The sequence below is a fragment of the Mauremys reevesii genome, linkage group 3 (assembly GCF_016161935.1).
Source record: "Mauremys reevesii isolate NIE-2019 linkage group 3, ASM1616193v1, whole genome shotgun sequence".
In the NCBI taxonomy this organism is placed as follows: Eukaryota; Metazoa; Chordata; order Testudines; family Geoemydidae; genus Mauremys; species Mauremys reevesii.
In genome coordinates, this window is record NC_052625.1 from 20304003 (window position 1) to 20321549 (window position 17547).

The window sequence follows — 17547 nt, forward strand, 5'->3', positions numbered from 1 at the left end:
AAGATATAAAGGTGTGGTCACAAAATAGCAAAAAGTCAGAATGATAAAAGTAGTAATGTTTTTAAAAGGGAGATTAAAACTGCAATTATTCAACAATTTACATTTCCCCAAAAAATAATACTATATTGTTAGTGTTTATTGGCATCAATTTAGCAGCTGGTTTGTATCCATTACAGACAGAAGCACTCAATAAACTAGTTTCAATGCACAATAATTGGCTTATCAGCAATACCTTTCATTGTTCATTTTATATGGTTCATTTCTTCTCTTTTTCTACAGAAAAGGTGCAAGTAAATATAACAAAGGCTGCTAGCAATGGAAGCACTCAAATGGGATAGCTACCTTATAGCTGGTTAAAACACTGACTTGTCACCTACCACAGTCCATGGTTCCTGCTCTTTAGGCTCTAGAATTCCCGAATTAAAAATTTCTAACAATTGTTGAAGCCCTCCAGCAGCAACAAACTGTAAGTAAATTACGATAATGTAAGAAAAATCAGGTACATAATGTATTTTAAACTCCTTGTCTCAGTTACAAGATACACAATTAAAATCAGAAATAAAACATTGATAAACTATACAGTTACTTATTTTTTGAAGGACATGAGAAAAATTTATATAAAAATATAACAAACAGAGGCTGGACTTTTGACAAAGAACACTGAAGTTAGACAATAATTTTGTTTCTCATTAATCATTTAGGCCCAGGAATTGGGATTTCCTGACAGTATCCTAATGCAAATAGTATTATGTGCTAATAATATTAACTTGAAATCAAGAGACTCCAAGGAGTGAAACAGAATATAAAAGCTTATGCTATCTTAAAAGAACTTTCATTTTATGTCATTTTGAAAAATCTACACTACATATTACAAAATACTTAAGTAAATCAAACCTTGCAGCTCCAGGTGTTTTTACTATTTTCTATCTGATCTTCACTCGAATCATCAGAGTCTGGATAAAGGTCACTATAACTTCCCTGAGGATAAACACAAAAATAAATTATTTTATCAATGCTAGAATTTAAAGTAATAAATATTTCACCCATAAGAATTTGGATTTAGAAACTACATAAGAAGTTATATTACCGTAGACTCTCGCCTTATTCTTCTGTTAGGCTTGCCCAAAGCTTCAATGATTTCAAGTGCATACAAAAGTTTATGGGCACTTTTTATTCGCAGGAGATCCTTCCAACTAAATCCATCATTACCCTTACAAAAAAGTTAAGAAAATTAAATCCAATGCTGACCTGACCATAAAGGCAAAAGTAATTGCATTTTTGAAGAGACAATGGCAAGTAATTTGGTTTTCACATATTACATATCTTTAAATTAATATTTATTGTTACAACAACCATGAAAAAAACTTAAAATGTATGTGATGTAATTTACAGACTCTCAATCTGAATAATATACGTCCAGTAGGAATCCCAATTAACTCAATATTATTAAAAGTATGTCTACACTACCAGATTAGTTCGATTTAACTTAATTCGAATTTGTGGAATCGACCTTACAAAGTCGAATTTGTGTGTCCACACTAAGGACACTAATTCGACTTTGTGAGGCCACACTAACGGGGCAAGCGTCGACATTGGAAGCGGTGCACTGTGGGAAGCTATCCCACAGTTCCCGCAGTCCCCACTGCCCATTTGAATTCTGGGATTTCCCCACAATGCATGCTGGGGGGAAAAATGTGTCGAGGGTGGTCTTGGGTAACTGTCATCATTCAACGTGCTTTCGGACGTCTCAAGGGGAGATGGAGGAGCTTACTGACTCGCTCGGATCTCAGCGAAACCAAAATCCTCATTGTTATTGCAGCTTGCTGTGTGCTCCACAATCTCTGTGAGAGCAAGGGAGAGACCTTTATGGCGGGATGGGAGGTTGAGGCAAATCGCCTGGCTGCTGATTACGCTCAGCCAGACAGCCGTGCAATTAGAAGAGCCCAGCGGGAAGCGCTGTGCATCCGGGAGGCTTTGAAAGCTAGGTTCCTCAGGGAGCAGGGTAACCTGTGACTGTTCAGTTTCTTTACAGAGAAGCTGAACCTGCCCCTGCTTCAGTTACTGTTGACTTTCTTCTGCGGTTACATACCCCGTTCACCACGTTTCCCCCCTTCCAACACACGTTTAAAAATAAAGTTACTGGAACATTGTTAATTAACGGTTTCTTTATTAATGAATTCGCGTTAAAGGGTTGAAACAGGGACGCAGACTGTGGTGGGTAGGGTGTGCAGTGATGTTAACACCGCTTCTACACTCGAGGAATGATAGGCTCCTGCTCCTAGAGCGGTCTGCAGTGCCGGACTGGTTGTTTCAACGGAGCCTGCCATCCCTCCTTTTCGGGACTCTGTGTGCGGGGGCTATGTGACCTTGTGGCGGGGGAGGACGGTTACAGATTCCCCTGCTGTGTAGCAATGTGGTCCGGGACAAGGACCGCTGCATAAGTTCTGTAACCGCCCTCCCATGCCACAAAGTCACGTACCCCCCACCCACACAGAACATGGAAAACACCTCCCAGACCGACCAGGGTGCCTACTGACTGCACTGTGTGTGTGACCTGCTGTTGATCCTGCCCCCGTGTCTGTACCCTGGTAAAGGTGACTGTCTTATGCAATTAACAACCCCCTTCCCCCCCCCCCTTCACAGACAGTCTTCTGTAGAAAAACTTGACGGAAATAGTAATTAACAGCAAACTCTGTTTTCCTTAGAGACTGTCCAGTTTGGCCGATGTACATAGCAGAGGGGCATTGCTGGCATATGGTGGAGGAAAAGAAAAAGGATAAATGGACACAAATCAGACATTAGGAATGGCAATAAACAAAAACCTGTAGGAGAACACTTCAACCTCCCTGGCCACACAATAGCAGATTTTAAGGTGGCCATCCTACAGCAAAAAAACTTTAGGACCAGACTTCAAAGAGAAACTGCTGAGCTCCAGTTCATCTGCAAATTTAACACCATCAGCTCAGGACTAAACAAAGACTGTGAATGGCTTGCCAATTACAGAACCAGTTTCTCCTCCCTTGGTTTTCACACCTCAGCTGCTGGAACAGGGCCTCATCCTCCCTGACTGATCTAACCTCATTATCTCTAGCTTGCTTCTTGCTTGCTTATATATACACCTGCCCCTGGAAATTTCCACTGCTTGCATCCGAAGAAGTGGGTATTCGCCCACGAAAGCTCATGCTGCAAAACGTCTGTTAGTCTATAAGGTGCCACAGGATTCTTTGCTGCTTCTACAGAACCAGACTAACACGGCTACCCCTCTGATACTTGACAAAATCTATCATATCTAAACAACAATTTAAGTTATATTTTTAAAATATTTTAAACATGTATACATTGAGATTATATGACAGCTTTTCCTTTCCCTGCCTTCACTAAACAGGGGGGAGGGATAGCTCAGTGGTTTGAGCATTAGCCTGCTAAACCCAGGATTGTGAGTTCAATCCTTGAGGAGGCCACTTAGGGATCTGGGGCAAAAAATTGATCCTGCTAGTGAAGGCAGGGGGCTGGACTCAATGACCTTTTGAGGTCCCTTCCAGTTCTAGGAGATTGGTACATCTCCAATTATTACCTTTATTACTAAATCTTGGGAGAACCTCTGCAGTGTCATTTAAAAATTTGTAAAGGGCATGATGACTGCTGGTTATCACAGCAGAGAATGGATAACCTATTCTTTCCTGCCCATTCTTCCTCCACGTATCCTATGCTAGATTCCTGAGTTTCAAAACATGATTGTTACATTAAAAGAGCATCAAAAATGCAAACAGGAAAGCAGAATCAGACCCTACTACTTAATCCAACCTAATCAAAGAATAAAATAATCTGTCAAACTAATTTTATCCAGGGAAAATAAAACATTTTGACCCCTGCAGCCAGCTTCTCTCTCTGCCCTTAACATTTACTTACTTGCTGACACAAAGAGTTACAAGAGGATTGCTGGCAAAGTAAGGAAATTCTTCCATTTAGCCAAATACATTTTTGCTGGCAAAAATCCCAGTAGTTTTGTTTCTTACAGTTCTTTCATTTAAATTCATTTTGTTCTTAGTGTTTTATTTTCCTCAGGTACAGTCAATCACAATTAAAGAGAGATCGTCCATTACTCTTATTCACAACTTCCTCAGTCAGCTACAATTAGGGGGGACCCTCACATACCTGAACTTTTTACTGCCCATTAATAGGTATTGAAATGATGACCCAACATTTTATTTTAATTAGCAATCATCTCTGAAGCCTCAGAAAACATGTCACTATAGACACTAAACAGTGTACTTACATGTGGTTGGTTCATATTGGAAAGTTGCTTAAAATTCACACATTTGCTCTTTTTACATAAAAAATGCTCGGAAGTACTTCAGAATTCAAGATACTTATTCAAGATAATTTTCCCAATAATATTTACCAAAAAAAAAAAGTATAACTGAAATTGAATCATATGTTACCCAACATCCTCCTGGTTATAGCAATATATAAAATTCTAAATGCTCTCCCATTCAAAATTATTATCAAAATAATACACACTTCACTTAATGCAAGTTTTAAATTTAACCAAATCTAAGCACACCCAGAACAGTGGGTTGTTGCTATTGTATTTTATAATTATGAAAGGTGGAATGAGGGATTTAAAACAAGGCATACTAAAAGGCAAATAATAACATAAGATTCAGTTTTAAAGCCACATAAAATTTGTAGGCTAGAGTTCAAGAATATTGCTTTAGAATCAAGTATATCTAAGGTTATTTACTTCTAAAATGAAACCCAAAGAAGACATGAAAATAAGAAATAAATTGCTTCAACTTGCTTTGTACAACTGAAGATGTATGAGATTTAATTTCAACATGAACCAGTAAAGTCACTAGAGAGAACATTCACTGATCATTTTACTTATTTAAATCTTGTTTACAAAAATAAAACCCATTACCTTTAAAGACACAAATCAGGAAACTAAATTAGAAAAGCTACAGACTTCTTTTGATTTTTATTTCAACATAGTAAGAGGTGAAATAGAAATAGGTGAAAATGGTCCCCTCTTTTTTTTTATTTTCTCACTATACCCAATACAAAACCAGAGAATATATCTATGAGCTGTCCTGATATATTATTATTGAAACTGTTCTGTCTTTTATTCAAGACAATGTCCCCCTTGCAGAAATCAGTTTTGTTTTTTTTAACTCTGTTGGATCAATCATCATTCAATTTTGGGTAAATTGTAAAAATTTCACTGTAAAAAGTCTAACTGAATTGCACATTATATATATATTTAAAACAAACACTGTTGGCTGACCTGTTCATCTGAAATATTTTGGAATGCCTGTAACATGTTAGGACATGTAGGTAGAAGCATTAACAGTTCCCAGACACGCCTGGACAGGTTTTCTGCATGAAGGTGGAGTTCTTCACATCTTGCACTCTAACAAAGACAAAAAAATCTATTACTATTAAGTTTCTTAAGAAAAGCAACCTCACTGACATTTTAGGGTTTGAAGTTTCTTTATTTATTTATATTTTAAACAAAAGCAATTCGTTCTCAAGCTAAAGTTTGTTAAATAAATCTATAAATACAGCATGATAGTTTAGGTCTCACTGAAACAGAAGGAAATTAAGTATCAGAGAGGTAGCCGTGTTAGTCTGGTTCTGTAAAAGCAGCAAAGAATCCTGTGGCACCTTATAGACTAACAGACGTTTTGCAGCATGAGCTTTCGTGGGTGAATGCCCACTTCGTCGGATGCAAGAGTGGAAATTTTACTTTATGCACTATACTATAAAGACATGCAAAAGATTCAGTGTAAATAAATCCTGGATTTAAATACACAACTACTGATTCTGATAAATTCCCAGTGTAAATCCCATTGGTTTATATAGTTATACGAGAGATAAATATAAGTCACTGAGTTTTACAATATATCTTTAAAAATATTTTTTCAAGCCAAATCCCCTTACTAACCACCATACGTGTTTTCAATAACACACATCCTTTCCAGAGCAACACATTTTTAGAGCAACTAGTAAATAATAGCATACCATTTTGATTATAAAAAGCTTAGTTATATCTATAGATATGATGAAATTAAATATACAGATAGAAATATTAGATGTAGCTGATGTTTGGATACCTTGGTGAGGGGCCATCAGAAGTAGACAGATTGGACAGACTTTAAACTAGACATATTCAGTCATCCTAATCAAAGATCACTAAATTACCTCACTATCTTCCATAGCCATTTCACCCGAAGGAGGTTTAAAAGATGCGAGCATCTCTAATAAATCAAAAAGGGTGGTAAGATGAGGTTCTTGCAAAAGTAAAAGCATTGGAATGTTGTCCTTCTGAGGAGGAGGTAAGCAAGATGCTGGAAGCTGAACACCTTCACCTTTTCGCTCCCTCCGTGGTGCACCCAAGGATACAAACACCATCTAGAAACAAGGGGGGGAGGAGGAGATAGAGACTATTTTAACAACACAACTACAATGACCATTTTTAAAACCAGAGACAGCTTAGAAATAAGAATAGACTTAAGAACATGGTTTTGGAAGATACATTAGTATCTTCACTGCTGATCCTTTAACTATGTTTCAATAGAATGTCACAATTCAAAAATGACATACATTGGGCAGCACTGGAGATTTACGTTTATTTCGCCTGGCATGGTAAGTATGAGAGGTGGCAGCAGGAGAGTGATTAATAAAAAAGGAATTAATTCAAACGTGTGCTACATTTAGGTGGTCAGATCCTCTAAAGTTGTCTTTTTCTTTGGCAGGGAGGAGTAACAAAGGGAGGGGTTGTGCAAGGTTGGGTCCTCCAATCTGCAGTGGTTGTAAGGTTAATCCTCCTTCCTGCAAAGTAGACATTCCTATCTTTCTTAGGCATTGAGGCTGGATTCACACTCTAAGGAAGCTTGCTCATGTCCTGGGCAGCAGGTTGATCTGGGCTGCAAGCCCTGATAGGCCTTAGAATAAATGAAGATGTGATATGGATTCTAGACTTTTATGAGTTTGTTTACAAGATGCTTTGGATTTGAGCATCAAAAGGAAGAAAGGAGGCTCTTGACAGCTTCAATGGCTGTTGCCTTCCCTCTTTTCCATGCTCTCATGACAAAATGCTTTGAGATGCTATCCTGGTCATAAAATCAAACAGTTGTGACCATTTGGCCAAAATCTTGGTGTTTGATGTTATTTTCACCTTTTCTCTACAAAAAATAAATGGTTCCAAATTTTACTTTGATCCTTCAGCATGTACTACTTCACATCTACTAATACACCCAGAATGTGGCTTTTTCAACCAGGACTACTTTTTACAACAGTAAGGCAATAGAGCAGCAGAATGTAAATGTATGTTAATATGAACTAACTGTAATTTTATTTCGGGTGTAAGGGGATGTATGATATACAGCAGAAAACAATACAATGGTTTTAGAAAACAGATGCTGCCAAAAAGAATTTTACATTTTACCACCTAATACACTTACTGGTCATCACATGACAAAAGCAGCATACCAAATTATCTTTTTATATTTGTCTTATCTTTACACTGATAATACCTGCATATCCTTAAAGCCCAATTCATGAAGTGTTTTTTCATCATAATCAGTTGTTAGTTCGTGCCCAGATGAAATCATTCTCACAGGTCCCATGAGACCACCTACAATAAAGCACAACATAGTGAATTTCTGGAATTTCATTGGCTATTTAAAAAGCATAATTTTTAAAAGTAAAATTAATATTAACATTGATACTGCATCTGCTGAAAATTTTTACAAAATACAGCTTCCTGGTAACCTCTCAGGGCCTGACCCAAAGGCCCCTGAAGTCAATGGGAATCTTTCCACTGACTTCATTGACCTCTGAATCAGGTCCTTAATTACTTCCTTAGCAATATGGTTCAATTATATCTTGTAATAAAAAAGGCACAGGGGGAAAAGATCTGCCTTATAGGGAGGGAAGAGAGATAATAGTTCTTTCAAGGTGAATTTATCTATCATTAAGTTCTTCCAGAGCTGGAAAATTATTCTATAAGCATTTATTTTAAATACTGATAGTTTTACTAAGTGTGGATGCCATAGAAATTTTCTTCTAATTGTCCCTAAAGTGTGTACCATTAAATTATTATAAAGCACTATAAACTTCTAAATGAAGGATCCAGGTCTGAAGGATCCAAAAAGGTTCACATCTATCTGCTGCTAAGACTGGAAAGAACGCAGGTGGCAGAGGGAACCATTCCTCTCCTTTTGTAGCACTGCTTTGGTACATGTGGGAACACAGAATGGGAACATGAGTGCTCTAACACATGCTGCTATAAGAAGAAGGTTTCACTTTCCAAGCTGCATTGGTCAGTGCAGCCCCTGACTGGGAATATAGTGAGGCCACCTGCAGGAAAACCAGCAAACAGTGTAACCAAGCTTAGAGCATATTGACTGCCAACTTTTCACAATGAATAGTTGTCTCACTCTGTTATATGCTGCTTAACATATATTTTATTCATAATTTCTTCTTCAACCTCTCTAGTAAAATTTATTTATAATTATGACAATGTGAATTGGAGGTGACATCTTCTAAGACAGATAGTCATTGTTTGTGAACATCAGAAAGAATTTGACTTCTGACCTTATAGCAGGAAGAATCTGGAGTCAAATAATGGCTTAGGCTCTGTCAAAAGCAAAGACCTTGCCAGTGGAATCGCCATCTAAACAGTGATGAAATGGGGCTGGCAAAGGTCACAGAGTACTGGAAGTGCCAAATGGTGTGGCAAGGCGCCAGTCACAGTCATAAATAGAGCAAATTAAAAAGAAAGCAAACGTGACAGAGGAGGGTACTTACCTGTAACAGGAGGTTCTTTGAGATGTGTGGTCCCTATCTATATTCTACTGAGGGTTATGTGCATATGCCATGCGCCTGGAGCGGGAGCTTCTCAAAGTGGTAGAGTCCATCGGTCCACACATGCACTCTGGTACCACTTCATGGTTTCACCAGAGGCAATAAAGGGCATAGCGGACCGACCATGCCTTCAGTTTGTCTCCACAACTAATCTACCAAATCCACAGCAAGGGTGAAGGAAGATGGGATTGGAATACAGGTAAATAACCACCTCCTCTTCGAGTGATGGTCCCAATTATATTCCACGGAGGATAACAAACAGTATCTAGATAGGAGGAGGGTGCGAGGAAGATGACAGAACCGTAGAACAGAGGACCAATGTACCAAACAAGGCAACCATCGCAGAGTCTTGCACCAGGGCATAGTGAGAAAAAATGGCATGTACTGAACTGCATGTGGCTGGCTTATATATGTCCATAAGGGGCACATCATGGACAAGGGCCATAGTTGATGCTTGTGCTCTCATGGAATGGGCCCATATCCCACCTGATAGGGACTGCCATGACAAGTGAGCATAATGCACTGTGCAATCCACTCCGAGATTCTCTGGGTGAAGAAGGCCTGCCCCTGAATTCTCTCTGCTATGGAAACAAATAGTTTAGGAGACTTCCAGAATGGTCTTGTCCTTTCTAGGTAAAGGGACAGGGCCCTATGTATATCGAGGGAGTGAAGCTGCTGTTCCTCCTTTGAGGTGTGCCGTTTGGGAAGGAAGGTGGGCAAATGTATGGGTTGGTCGAGGTGGAAGCAGGAAACCACTTTCAATAGAAATATGGGATGTAAGTGCAGTGAGACTTTGTCCTTATGGAACATAGTAAAAGGAGGATTTGCCATCATGGTTCCAGTTCACCAATGCTTCCTGCAGAAGTAATAGCAACCTTCATGGAAAGAAGAGAAAGGGAGCAAGAGGCCAGAGTTTCAAAGGGCAAGTTCATCAATGCCATAAGGACTAGCCTGAGGTCCCACTGAAGAACAATAGACTGAACAGGAGGGTATTTGCATACAAGCCCCTTCTAGAATCAGGCAGTCAAAGGGTGAGTGAAAACCGAATGCCCCTCCACAGGAGGATGGAAAGCACTGATAGCCACTTCGTGCACTTTGATGGAGCTGAGAGTGAGCCCTGAGGCCATCAGAGATGGTAAATAGTCTAAGACCATCAGGATGCCCACAGCCTCAGGAGCAAGACCTTTCTGCTGGGCCCAGGAAGTGAAACATATCCATTTGGCTTGGTAGAATTATTTCATGGAGTCCTTCCTGCTACTCGAGAGGACGTTTCCCACTGCCAATGAACATTATTGTGCCAGTGGAGGTGTCCATCCAAAAACCAAGATCCCAAATGAAGTGTCCGTGGATCAGGGTGCCTGAACCTGCTGTTGTGTTGTGTGAGCAATTCTGGGAACGTCGGAAGCGGAGAATGGTTCGATATGCGGAAAAGAGTTGAAAACCAGAACTGGCGAGGCCAGAATGGGGCGATCAGGATGGCCATCACGCTCTCCCATCAGAGTTTGTGAGGGACATAGGGCAGGAGTAGTAGGGGAGGGAAGGTGTAAATGATTCCATCTGACCAGTCAACAACCATGGCGTTGCCCTGTGAATTGTCACCGAGCCCTCCCCTGGGACAGTACTGGATTATTCCTGGGGGAATTCTGCATCACTGTGTGTGCACAGAATTCATGTTCCCCACAGTTTTCTTTGTTTCTCCACAGAAAAATGGCTTCTGATGGGAAAGCAAGGGAAGCCGCAAGAGCAGTCAAGTGCCCCTCCCTGGCAGCACAGGCAAGTCGGTTTGGACATCCAGAGCAGCTGGCAGAAATGTAAATCACTGCCGGGGGTGAAGAGGGGATGTGCAGTCGTGTGTGTGAGAGTGACACTCCGTCCCTCTTATTCACTATTGTGGCACGCTCCGCGTGGATGGGCAGGGCTTTGGGGTGTTTCTGAGGAGATAGGAATGGGGCAGGCTCTGTCCACTCAGGCAGAACAAAATGTATACTCCTGGGGGAATTCTGCACCATTGCGCAATGCAGAATTTTGCAAAAATTATCATGCATGAAGAATTTCCTTCCCCCCACAGAAATATGCTGCACTGTTGCTAGCTGCCACTAGTGACCACTGGACCCAGCAGAGCGCAACTCGCACATAGAAGACATTGCTGGGGGGACAGAGAGAGAGCTACAGGGTTCCTGGCAGCCGTAGTCCCCAGCATGCCCTAACAGGAGGAGAGGGTGGCGTGCAGGAAACTCCATACAAGCCTGTTACCAAGCACCAGGCTGTTTCTTCCTCTGGATCCCTGGGCTTGGGGTGGAGAGGAGGGAGAGAGAAACAATAACTGGGTTGCCATAGGGGTTTCTTTAACTCCACTCCTGGGGGAATTTTCGTGTGTGTCTGTATTGTTACAGACATACTTGCTGACAGGTATTTTGAATTAAATTACTAAAATAATCGAAACTGGCATGATTATGTAGTGTTATTTTGACAAATAAAATTTGCAGAATTTTGCAGAATTTTAAAATGTTGTGTGCAGAATTTTAATTTTTTTGGCACGGAATGCCCCCAGGAGTAACTGGATGCACTTGCTGTTGCCATGAGAGGAAAAGAGATCCCTGACTAGGGTTCCCAACAACCAGAAATGTCTGCGATTACCATGTCACCCAACTCCCATTCGTAGTCGGTCATGAAATTCCTGCTGAGTGCATTGGCAATCACATTCTGACTCCCTGGGAGATAGGTCACTGACAATAAGATATGGTGTGCATCGCACCACTTCCACACACAGTGCTGGGGACCTTGTCCCTCCTTGCTTGTTTATGTAATAAACCACAGTGGTGATGTCTGACAAAAGAACATGACAAGAGTGGATGAACAGTAAAAATGCATGGCACACCCTGTATACCACCCTAAGTTCCAGAGTGTTGATGTGCATCCGGGGTTCCCAAGTGTTCCAAGTTCCTTGTGCCATGTGATCTACCATGTGAGCGCCTCAGCTGTCAAGTGACACATATCCTTTATATTCATCACGCTTGGAGAGGACGGAAGGAAGGGCATTCTGGAGCAAACGTGGAGTGGATCGGTCCACCATCGAAGGGAGAAGATGACTTCTTGTGGAATGATAAGAACGGTGTCCACGGACTGGTGCATAGGGGAGCAGCCATAGTTGTAGACAGAGAAGCCATGAATCGAGTGAAGGCCTTGACATAGGTGCACACTGCCATGTGACCTAGGAGGGGGACATAAGCTCTGGCTGAGACCAAGGGGTTGGATGTCACTGAAGTGATCAGGTCCAGTAGTATCTGGAACCTGTCCTTCAGCAGATTAGCACATGTGGAGGTCGATGGGTACGCCAATGAACTCCAGGGACTGCGTAGGGTGCAAAGTACATTTTTCAACTTTCACACTCACCCCTAGAGAGTAGAGAAGTAGAAGGAGCTGGGAAATCGATTCTAGAGCTACTGTTTTGGACCATGCTGCCAGCAGCCAGGCGTCCAAGTAGGGGAGTATTCCCTGCTGTCGAAGGTGAGCTACTATCACGGAAACCTACGTAAAGATTGTTGGAGAAGTGGTAAGAATGGGAGAACCCTGTATGGGAAGTGCCGAGGACCCACCGTGAACCTCAGGAACTATCTGTGGGTTATGTGGATGTCGATGTGGAAGCAGGAGGCTTGCATATCAAGAGCCGCAAGCCGCATGCCTTTTTCTAGCAAGGGAATGATGGCCGCAAGCATGTCCATGCAGAACTTTGGCTTGCAAATGGAACAGTTGAGGCATCGGAGATCCACTATTGGTCTCCATCCTCCCTTCTTCTTGGGTACCAGGATATAATTGGAATAGAAACTTGCGCCCTGAAAGTTTGCGGAAACTGGCTCTACTCTTCCTCTCTGCAGTAGGGAGTCCACCTCCATGGCAAGGATACTGTCATGAGAGCAGTCCCTGAGATGGGACCATTGTGGGGGAGGTGGAGGAGGTAGCATCATAAACTCAATCATTATAGCCACATCCTTCGGGGGGAGGGATAGCTCAGTGGTTTGAGCATTGGCCTGCTAAACCCAGGGTTGTGAGTTCAATTCTTGAGGAGGCCACTTAGGGATCTGGGGCAAAAATTGGTCCTGCTAGTGAAGGCAGGGGGCTGGACTTGATGACCTTTCAAGGTCCCTTCCAGTTCTAGGAGATTGGTATATCTCCAATTATTACCTATAAGACTCACTTGTCCATTGTTATCATGCTCCATGCTGGCAGAAAATTTGAGATGACCTCTGAAAAGGGAGGCTGGCAAGAGTGTTGGAGTGCAAAGTGACTGACAGTGTCCTAGATGCACTCAGAAATATTGCTTATGAGAAGATGGCGGAGAATGGCATGGAGGATGGTGTACAGGGAGGGTTCCCCGGCCAGGATCCAACTGCAGCCCCATGGCTGCCTCCATGAGGTGCTTCTTAAGGTGGAGGGAAGAAGAGGCAAATCCTGCACCTAGATGCAACGTGGGCTTCCCCGAAGCAGTACAGACAGCATTGGTGCTCATCGCTGATGGAAAACGAGCGAGGGCAGGAAGTGCAGCATAATCCAGTACATAGACATAGGTGTTGGGTGTATGTGAACAGCAGAAGCTCCAACTCTGAACATGTAGCGCTGAACAGGAACTGAAAGCGAAGTTAGTCTGCCCTTCCCTTTATCGCCTTGGGTGAAACCATGAGGTGATACAAGGGCGCATGCACAGACCGACAGACACTACTACTTTGAAAAGCTCCAGCTCCATGGGCATGGCGCTTGCGCATTACCGTCAGTGGAATAGAATAGGGCCCATCATTCAAAGAATAGAAGATATGCGCACACATCTGAAAGTTAAAGTACTAGGGTCAACTCCTGAAATACTTGCTCAGTTTTTACTCAATCGCTAAAACCAAGCAAACTCCGCAGTGAAAGTACTGAGTCAAAAAAAACTATTTAAGGCATCCTGGAAAAGGAGAGCTTTACGGAGAGCTTTGAAAGAGGATAACAAGGAAGATCAGAATAAACAAACAATCAATTTGGCAACAGGATGTTCAGTAATAAATTAACTATTTTAACATAGTTGTAAAAAGACTGAAGATGCAGTAAAGGAACTCATATTTGAATGGCAGCTAAATACATATTTGTGAGCCCAAAATACATTCTGAGTCCTAATTATTTACCTATACAGAGCCATAAAGATACATGGCACTTCACAAAATATAAGATGGGACTCCACCCAGAGGAGTTTACTAACTAAATAAGACAGAATAAAATGAATAAAAACAATAATGGCAAGGGGAAAGGAGAAGATAATGGTGGAAGGAAGGAAAGAATGAAAAGTTACAAGTAATAAAAATCATGTGATTTGTAAAACCATGTGTAAGTAGTGCATATCCCCTGTTACTTCTGAATTTTCTCTCTCTACTTTATAAGAAACGGTAACACTTGCAAAGCACTGTTTAATAATTAAGTGTGACAGGCTGATGCCAATTATTAAATAAATGGAGCAAATGGAATAAAATCAACAGTGCTATTTTTCCCCAGGTACCCTAATCTACTGTCAAATAAACATCATCTTTCAACCTTTATGCATGATCAATGAGCCAAGCACAAACTAAAGTTAAGAATATTGTATAACTTACCAGGGAAATCTCCTTTCCGGCTGCTTTGGCCAAACTCTTGAAGCTGAGCTTGCTGGTTTATCTGTTCTTTCTGCAAATTTTCATACCAATGGGTAACCTCAGCCCTTAGATCTGCCACTTGATCACTAGGATACATTTCTATAGTCATCTGAAACATAATGTACACATTTTTTCAGAATGAACAATGAACATTATGAAACATAATGATCTAGGAATAAAATCCAGTTGGAAAACCAAAGTTCTACCTTGTCAGGAAGTCCAGCTGGCTGACATACAATTCTTAGTGGTAATGACTGTTTATCACTAAGTGCCTTTAAGTGACTGCTGATACCAGTGCCTTCAATCTGCCACTGTCTCAGATGATACGCAAACCTTAAGAAGCATATAAAAATCACGCATAAAAACACTAAATGTTTTTGTTAACATCTGTTTAACTCAAAAGCCTGACAAACAGTAGGAAGACAAGAAGGCTAAGAAAGGTCCCAACTCCACTTCTCTGGTCTTGCAGAGATTCCAACACAAAAAGAAAAGACAAGACTTTGTATTCCTGATATTGCTTAAGTTTAAAAAAAAAAAACAACAACACTTTCCACCTTTTTTATACATCATGAATTGGGTCTTACCAAATTCACAGCTGTGAAAACTGTCATGGACCATGAAATCTGGTCTCTCCCCATGAAATTTGGTCTTTTGTGTACTTTTTTACCTTATACTATACAGATTTCATGGGGGAGATTGGCATTTCCAAAACTGAGGGTCCTGATCCAAAAAGGGGAAGCGGGGGAGTCGCAAGCTTCTTGCGGGGGAGGTTACAGTATTGCCACCCTTACTTCTGCGCTGCCTTCAAGAGCTGGGTGGCCAGACAGCGGCAGTTGCTAGCCAGGCACCCAGCTCTGAGGGCACCGCCGCCGCCAGCAGCACCATGGCATGGTATGCTATTGCCACCCTTTTGCGCTGCTGCCTTCAGAGCTGGGCCCTTGGCACAGCAACTTCCACTCTTCAGCCGCCCAGATCTGAAGGCAGCAGCACAGAAGTAAGGGTGGCAATACCATACCATGTCATCCTTACTTCTGTGCTGCTGGTGGTGGTGGCGCTGCCTTCAGAGCAGGGCTCTCAGCCAGCAGCCACCACTCCCCAGCAACCCAGCTGAAGGCAGGGCTGCCATCAGCAGCAGCGCAGAAGTAAGGCTGGCAATACTGCAACCCTATGATATGAAATTGACCAAAATGAACGGTGAATTTGATAGGGCCCTAATCATGAAACAGCAAAAGAGGGCAACCATCCTTTTTTTCCTTGCCAAAAACCTTTAACAGACTAAGCCTCACACAAAATATTTGCAAAGTATGTATTATTATCCCCATTTTACACAGAGGAAACCAAATGAATAATTTACAACTCTGTTTTTCATTATATCACTCAACTCAAATTTCTATTTGGTATAAATGATAGGAAAATAAATTACAATAATCCCAACTCAAAATATATTTAAGAAATTGTTTACCTCCTCCTAAAAGCTTCAAGGTGTGTCTTTAGCATTAGAAGTCCTCTTTCAATTATGGTGAGACTTGAGTGGGAGTCTTGCTCAAGATTACTGGAAGCGATCATAAGGCTCTCCATACACTTGCTAATAAATTCTTGTTCTTTTTCCAGACCTGTTTTACCTGCAGACAGATATTTAAATAAATATGTGACGAATGTACTGAAAACTGCAAGTTTTAGTACTCAAGATTAAAACAAGATAAAAATAAAATCTTTTAAAGAATATTAGTTTAACAAAAAATGACTAAAAGATTATTTTGTAAAATATCCTTGGATTTTAGTACACCAGTGTAAATAAAACTGAGGACTCTTACCATTAATATAATAAGAATTGATATACTGGATAGCTGCTCGACTGACATCACCAGACTGTGCTCTTAAGGCAATACCCCAGAATTGGTCCATACCACACAACTGTTAAGACAAATGAAAAATTTGTCATGTGATTATTTTCCTATTGGGAACCATCTCTCCCCCAGTCTGACACATTTACACTGTGTCTTTTCCTGTTAGTACTGGAGATACTCCCACAGAATGCTGGGACTTGGCCAAGCCCTGAATGTGTGGGACATGAGCATCTGAAGCACTATAGGCACACTCTAGATAGGAAAGACAGGTCTGACTATTGGTTTGGAAAGAAATGCTGCCCTAAGGAACCTCGACAACATTATGCTATCTACCCAAAAACTTAAGCTCATTCAAGTGATAGTACTATTCAGCAGTCAGACTATCAGAAATGATGGTAGAAGATCTTAAAGCGAAGCCTAAGTCATCCTGAAAGAAATCCATGGAAGCTGGAATGCCTGATTCCTTGGAGTTAATCTCTGTATCCTGGCACCCATCAGAGAACTTTGTGTAAACTCCTGAGTAAGCAAAAACAATGCAAGGCCTACAAAAAGCTCAGAGAAGAATATCCCATGTTGTTTATAGGACTTGCTGCTCAATAGTCAAACTGTTAGGTCCAGTTACTCTGAAGTGGGATGAAGAAGCAAACCCTGGAATGGGAGATCCTGGCTTGCTGGACAGATGGAGTAAAGATCTCTATGAAAGCTACACTAGGTTTGAGTATCACAGCATACTTGGCCACTTTCACCTGATCCCCTTTTGAATCTTCTGGATCCCTTTTTCTACTAGCAGAAAGCGGGAGGGTCGGGGGCCCGGCGACGGACACAGAAGACAATTAATCTATTTGTGAGCCATTATAAGACACTTAACTTTTTCCTAACTGGTGTTCTTCAAGATGTGTTGCTCATGTCCATTCAACTTAGGTGTGTGTGCACGCCACATGCACCGGTGCCATAAGTTTTTTCCCTCAGCAGTAGCTGTAGGGGACCAGCTCAAGTGCCCCCTGGAGTGGCATGCATATGCCGTGGCATATAGGGTGCCGCCAGCTCCCCCGATCCTCAGTTCCTTCTTGTCGGCTTGTGGAATGGACGTGAGCAACACATCTCAAAGAACACCAGTTATGGAAAAAGATAACTGTCTTTTCTTCTTTGAGTGCTTGCTCAGGTCCATTCAATTT

At 41.4% G+C, this 17547-nt stretch overlaps 1 protein-coding gene across 6 annotated transcripts in view; it reads right to left on the reverse strand.

The window, feature by feature from the left end:
• USP34 (ubiquitin specific peptidase 34) overlaps positions 1-17547 on the reverse strand; it is a 310790-nt gene that overhangs the window by 141323 nt on the left and 151920 nt on the right. For 5 of the 6 annotated variants that reach the window (XM_039529334.1, XM_039529332.1, XM_039529335.1 and 2 more), the window contains 10 exons: positions 16340-16439; positions 15988-16147; positions 14732-14858; positions 14487-14634; positions 7536-7636; positions 6202-6411; positions 5285-5410; positions 1088-1210; positions 895-978; positions 378-464 (listed from right to left, as the gene is read on the reverse strand). In XM_039529334.1, coding sequence (XP_039385268.1) covers positions 378-464; positions 895-978; positions 1088-1210; positions 5285-5410; positions 6202-6411; positions 7536-7636; positions 14487-14634; positions 14732-14858; positions 15988-16147; positions 16340-16439 — 1266 coding nt within the window. The remainder of the gene's footprint in view (positions 1-377; positions 465-894; positions 979-1087; positions 1211-5284; positions 5411-6201; positions 6412-7535; positions 7637-14486; positions 14635-14731; positions 14859-15987; positions 16148-16339; positions 16440-17547) is intronic. The other variant, XM_039529337.1, reaches the window with a different exon arrangement.